The sequence below is a fragment of the Malaya genurostris genome, chromosome 2 (genome assembly GCF_030247185.1).
Source record: "Malaya genurostris strain Urasoe2022 chromosome 2, Malgen_1.1, whole genome shotgun sequence".
NCBI lineage: Eukaryota > Metazoa > Arthropoda > Insecta > Diptera > Culicidae > Malaya > Malaya genurostris.
Genome location: NC_080571.1, coordinates 121,914,831 through 121,921,490, shown reverse-complemented (window position 1 = coordinate 121,921,490; position 6,660 = coordinate 121,914,831). Strand labels below are relative to the sequence as shown.

General features: G+C 37.7%; 1 protein-coding gene across 1 annotated transcript; it reads right to left on the bottom strand.

Moving 5' to 3' along the window:
* Positions 1-707: 707 nt before the first annotated feature.
* Positions 708-2,216, bottom strand: LOC131431090 (gastrula zinc finger protein XlCGF57.1-like). Its single transcript, XM_058596575.1, has 2 exons — positions 2,035-2,216; positions 708-1,930 (listed from the first exon to the last, which is right to left on the bottom strand). Exons 1-2 carry the CDS (start codon positions 2,182-2,184, stop codon positions 806-808), a joined length of 1,275 nt encoding a protein of 424 aa, XP_058452558.1. The 5' UTR covers positions 2,185-2,216; the 3' UTR covers positions 708-805.
* Positions 2,217-6,660: the final 4,444 nt, after the last annotated feature.

Here is a 6,660-nt window from a genome sequence, read left to right as displayed (position 1 = left end):
TCACCCCTATTCTGTATTTCGATCGAATCGGATTTTTTCGAACGAATGTAAAAATTTGCATTCTGTAATTCGATCGAGTGATGTTTTTGTATGGATAACTCGATCTCGATCGAGTTACAGAATGCAAAATTTCGTATTCGATCGAAACAATCCGATTCGAATGAAATACAGAATCGGGGCGATTAATTGGTTATATTGGTTGATCTGGGCAGCCGGCTACCGAGAAAAATTATTAATTTATCAAACAAACAGGTTTTTTTTGCCAAATAGTTGATATTTATCATTCAATTTATAATCTTGAAAGACATGCACTGACCTGGAAGAAGAAAACATACTTTCTTCGAAGCTAACCGGAAATTGATAAGTTGAATGGAGTTGAATGAAGAGATTCTTGAGTAATCAGATGTAAAACATTGAAAAACATCTGATAACTGAAAGGAAAAAATAATTCCTGCAATTGTCGCCTTTTACGACATGGAAGCAGGAACCCAGTGGATCTTGGCTTATTTTTTCCGCCGGATTCCACACGGCATCTAGGCTGGTACTATCCGGAGGAAGATAATATGTACTATCAATCTCCTAGTGGACAGCCCCTTGAATTCAATGGTATTTCGAATTAGTACTTTAATTTAACATTCCATTTACGTTTCCAGTTACAATTTGTTAATGACAAACTTGTAAATAGTATCTGCTGCAAAAAACAACTGTTCGATTTTCCTAACTATATCTTTATTAGAGCATATTTAATCACAAATAACTGAAGTGCTTATGGATGCATCATAGGATATTTATTCGAAATTTTTCATCATCTCAAATTATTCGAAAATTTTGGAACGGTATCCTTGTGAATTTTCATATGTTGTGTGAGATTGCCCTTCAACGCAAATGCCTTCGAACAGATTACACAAGAAAATTTTTTTTCCTTAAGGTGCCGCAAAAGATTGTGCGTTTTTAGGTGTGCTAGTTGTCGGAAAGAAGCGCCACACGCTTTACATGAGTGGGGTTTCTTTCCTGTATGTATTAGTTGATGGGAAATAAGTGCTGACTTTGATTTGAACTTTTTCGAGCAAAATTCGCAGGCAAATGGGGTCTCTTTCGTGTGGGTTCTAACATGATCATTGTGAACAGCCAAAGTTCTTGATATTTTTCCACAGTATGGACAAATACATATTTTTACTTGGTTCCGCGATTGCTTTGATACAATATCAGGATCGCGTAGTTCTGGTGCTAGATGGCTTTGTTTGTGTTGTAAGAGAAATTTCTCTAATTTGAACTGCTTCGAGCACTGATCACAACGAAATGCATAATCTTGGTGGACCAAGCGATGGGATTGCAACACGGTTTTTTGGGAAAACCGTTTACCGCATGTTTCACATTCGAACGGTTTGATTCCTTCGTGCTGTTCTAAAACATGGCGTTTAAGGTTAGCACGATTTGAGTACCATTGAAAGCAAATTTTGCAATGGAATTTGACTAAATTTCCACATCGCTCTTCCCGGTGGTCCTTGAGAAGATATTTATGTTTGAACCACTTTGAACATGTTTGGCATTGAAATCGTTGTGAACCGTGGATCTTTATATGCTGGTTGTAATCATCTTTTCCTTCGAAAACTTCACTACAGGTCTCGCAGTTGTATTTTGAGATTTTCTTCACATTTTCATTTGTTTTCAATTTACGTGAGTTTCTAATATGATGTATTCCTGTTTTGTTCTGCTTTGTTTTCGGAGTTTCAATGTGTGCTTCAGTGTACTCTTTTTTGATGTTGACCAATTCTGGTTCTATCTTCATATCATTTGTCTGAGATTCCAAAAAAAGATTATGCCATTTGGCTTCCGCTCGTTCGCACCGTTGCTTGAATTCAAATGTAAGATTTAACTGTTTGATACAATGATCACATAATGATGTCGGAAGTCCATCACCACTGGTCACCTGAGCATGGAAATAGCAAGTATGTTTTCGGTTTTCTTAAAACATAATCAAAAATACAAAAAAAAAATATTTTGTTGACTAAACCGCAGTACATAATGTTATACCTTTACTCCAGCCACATTATTCAATTTAAATGCTAGTTTATGTTTTTGATCCTGCAATATATCCAACGCGGTATTAGAATCTTCACAAATCCTACAGAGCCCTGAAATAGCTTCCAAGGCTAAACTTTTCAGTAATGAATTTTTCATCATATTTTCTGATTTTTTTTTTTTTTTCTTTGCTATGTCTTTTTGACAGCTGAGACCGCTTACGGTCCATCTCGCTATTGTAGTCTTAATAAATATGTTCGGTGTATTTTTTTGGTTTTTAGGTCTCATGTTGTAAATTTTTCTGGGTTACGAGTTCGGTAACGTAAAATTTGAATGTTTGCTTTTTTGAGAAAGTTAACAATTTGTTTTAGCTCTGCTTCATTATTTTCTTCGAGAATTTTCTTCAGCGGTTTACAGTATTCCAGTACACTCAGGCAAAAAATATATGGAATTTCATAATGATTTCGTATGGTTTTTAGCCACAAGAATATCGAATGCGAATCATAAGGTCGCCTTATGAAATCACGAAAATTGGAATTCCAATAAAAAAGCTTTTGAAACTTATACGAATTTTTTAGGAACATTGCACGAAATTTATATGACGAACATAAATTCTCTCATATATTGTGAAATTCATAAGTTGTTCGTATGAAAACTAACATAGTGATAAATGAGATGTACATTGCAGAGGTATATTTTTCATATTAATGTTATGAAATGGTGATTTCGGTGATTTTTGATGCATCATAGGATTTGCCTTATGATTCTCACTATTCAATTTGCCTGAGTGTACAGGAAAATCGACTCGTAGAATGTTGTGTTTTGCGCAGTAGTATAGGATGTGTTCTAGTGTTTCTGTTTCTTCACAAATATCACATAGATCGCTGTCCTCCCACCCCCATTTGTAGAGTCGCTCCTTTGTTGGGGTGTGTCCTGTTCTAATACGGCTAATTATGATTTTTTCTTCGTTATTTAATGCCAGGCCGTGGCTCCAAATTTTTTTCCCAGGTGTGTTCATGAATTCTAGGTGCCATTTCCCCTTTTCTTCTGATAGTCTCTGATATTCTCTTGTCCAACTGTCTCTAATTTTCTGCTTTGCCAGATTAAGTGTGTCTGTTAACGTGAGAGATATAAAATCGTTTTGGTGTTCGTTACATATAGAGGCAGCTTCGATATCTGCTCGTTCGTTGCCTAAAATTCCTTGGTGGCTTGGAATCCATTGGATTATTATCCTCTTGCCGTGTGCTTGTTTCAGTTTTTTTGTTATTTCCCATGCTATGAAGTTTTCTTTTACGGTATCGTTGTTTAGGAGTATATTGCATGAGCCTCGCGAATCGGTGAAAATTATGGTTCTTTTGTAGTTGTTATCGTTGATAACATCTACTCCTCTTGAGATAGCTAATAGTTCTGCGTTTGTGGTCGAGTAGTTGTTGTTGATTTTATTCTTCCATACCTTATTGCTTGATTCGTCGAAGACCGCAATTCCCGTTCCGGTGGCTGATTTGGAGGCGTCGGTGAATATGTAATTAAAGTTGTTGTATTTTGATTTAACCATTTGGAAATGTTGTTGCCAGATCTTAGGGTTGAGCTCATGTTTTGGTTTTTGTCCTTCAAACAGCGTTGGTTTGATAATGTGCTCCATGTTCAATCCGAGGTATATTCTTCTGTTTAGCCAGTGTATATTTTTGTCCTTTGGGTGGATTTGATAAACGATATCATTGTGTTTCGTTGCGATCTTTGTGATGAATGAACCGTTTCTCTTATCCGTGTCGATGGCCTTTTCGATGAAAGGTTGTATTTGGTTTCCATGAAAGGTACTTTTCACAATTTCCTTGAGTGTAAGCCATTCGATTCGATCTTTGATCGGGAGTTCTCCTGTTTCCGCGTATATAATCTGAATTGGGGTGGTTTTCAGGTATCTCATAGCCGTTCGAAGGACTGAGTTTTGGAGTGTTTGTAATTTTTGGATGTTGGAGTTTGCCGCGCTGCCGTAGATTTGTGCTCCATATTCAATTCTGCTTCTCACTATAGAGTTTCCTATTTTGACCAATGTTTCTGGGTTGGAGTTGTTGCTTCTTTTTCCTAGAAGTTTGATTATTATCAACTTATCGGCTCCCTTGTCTCGCACGTGCTCTATGTGTCTCCGATATGTGAGTTGACTATCCAATACAATTCCAAGGAGCTTGTGGGTGTTGTTCATTTTTAGAATTTGATTATTGAGTCTAATTTTTAGCTCTTCAGAGTTCTTTTTTGAGAACAGAATTCCGGCACTCTTGTTGACGTTTATGTTTAAGTTCAATGAATTTAAACGAGTGTTTACCTTCGAAAGGAATCTGTTGGCTTTTCCTTCAATCTCTTCTAACGATTTTCCCATTATTATTAGTGTCAAATCGTCAGCGAATTGAATTAGTTCGCCGTCTTCTTCTTCGTTTTCATGTAGTACACTCGTGTAGAGGTTGAAGAGGATCGGCGATAGCGGGCACCCTTGGGGAAGGCCCTCACTGACCTCCATTATTACATCACCTTCGTTTGTATTGATTTTCATGAATCTTTTGTGCAGGTATGTGTGTAGCCATGACAATATCTTGTTTGGTATTTTTATACTTTTTAGGTGTTTTAGCAGCGTATGCAGGTTGACCGAATCGAAGGCCTGGGTAACGTCAAGGAAGATCGCCAAACTGATGTGCCCATTGTCCTGCGCCTGTTTCACTTGGTTTACCAGATAATTTACACAAGTGACTGCCGAGCAGTTTTTTCGGAATCCAAAAGAAAGCCTTGGGATAAGGTTGCGTATGTCTGCGATTTCAGATAACCGATTTTTAATCACTCTGTTGATTAGTTTGAGGTTTACGTTCATTAATGAAATTGGCCTTTTCGACGATGTCCCATCGTCAATTTGGGGTCCCTTGGGGTTTTGGAATGGGTTTTACGTTAGTAGTTCTCCAACTTTCTGGTATATCCTCCGATACAAAGACTTTGCTCAACATCTCGCAGATTTTTAGTTGCATTTCTAAATTGAGCCCTTTCAGAATAACATAGGACATTCCATCGTCACCTGGGGCGGAATGTTTCTTCTTCTTTCTCAACTCCGAAATTAGTTCTGCATCAGTGAGTGCCATCTCGTAGCCCTCCATGTCCTTTTCTGTTTCGGCGAACACTACCGGGACCCTCTTTTTCTTATTTTGGTAGTAATGGAGCATGAATTTTTCCCCCTCTTGAATGTTCATCTGCCTAACTTTCTTTTTGGACGGCTGTGTCAAAGCAGTGTCAATTCCTTTGATTATGTTCCACAATTGACGGCTAGGAGTTTCTTCGTCAATTGTTTCAGATATTAACCGGCAATATTCCCTTTTGGTTTTGCGAATAAGTTTTTTAACTATCGCTCTTGCCTTTTGTAATGTGAGATAATTTGAGAGAGTTTTTTCTTTATTGTATCTCCTTAAGCATAGTCGTTTTTCCTGGTAAGCTGTGTTTATCTCGTCCGTCCACCATTTTTTGAGGTAGTTTGCTTTTTTATTTTTAACCACGTATCTAGCATTTTTAATGCATTCGTCGAAAACGTTTTGCATTTCTGTCGGATCGTATAGATATTGTGGCTGCATTTGGTTCAGGTATTTCACTGCTGTGTCAACATTTATTCTTTCGAGTTTACCTGGCACTATAGCAATGTCACTTCCGATGTTATTAACGATCGACAAATGAATGCTGCCGAATTCGTGGTCTTCCACTCTCCAGTTGGATTTACTGGCTATGCCCGAAGTAGCGATCGATATATCCACGGTAGAGTTGTTTCTTCCGGATGAAGTGATACATGTAGCACTGCCATCATTGAGTAGCACGAATTTTGACTCTTCTATGAGTTTATTTATGTAAATTCCTTTGGAGCACGACTCGTTTAGCGGGTCCCAGCTGCTATGGTGGGCGTTCCAGTCCCCCCCTACAAATATTTCTCCTGGCAGTGTTTCGAGAATTTGAAATAATTTGGCAATTTTGGCTTTTATTTCCGCAATCCTGCTGTCTGGTGGAACGTACACTGAAATAAACGTGATTGGATCGAATCCACTTGTTATATTTATTCCTACCGCTTCCACTGGGAGCAGGTCTTTCATTTCAACTTTTTTATAGTCGAGTGACTCGTGTATTAGAATGCCAACACCTCCATAACCTGAATTTCTCCTTTCCGATTCTAAGGTAAAATGTCTTAGCATAAACTGTTCATCCTTTTTTAACCAGATCTCCTGTAGAAGTGCAATTTTTATGTTGTGTTCGTGCATGAACTGGCTGATTTCTTCTCTACTGTCCATTGGTCTTATGCTTTGAATATTATGTTGCAGTATGGATAACTTTCTACACTCCACTGTGGCAGTCTAAATTGATTCTGGTTTGATTTTCCTTTTTTTGGGGAATCTCGTTTGTTTCGATAATATTTTGAATTTCTGATCCAATTTCAATGATCAATTCATCTCTATCAAGCTCAGAATTCACGTTTTGTACTTTGGAAATGAATTTTTTGTGTAGATCTTTTAACGGCTTCAACCAGTTTTTTCCTCTTATTTCCGCCAAGAAATCTTGTCGGAGTTTATCCATAAATCTTTCGAACTCTGTGGCCTTGTAAACGTTGTCAAGGCATCTGCATTG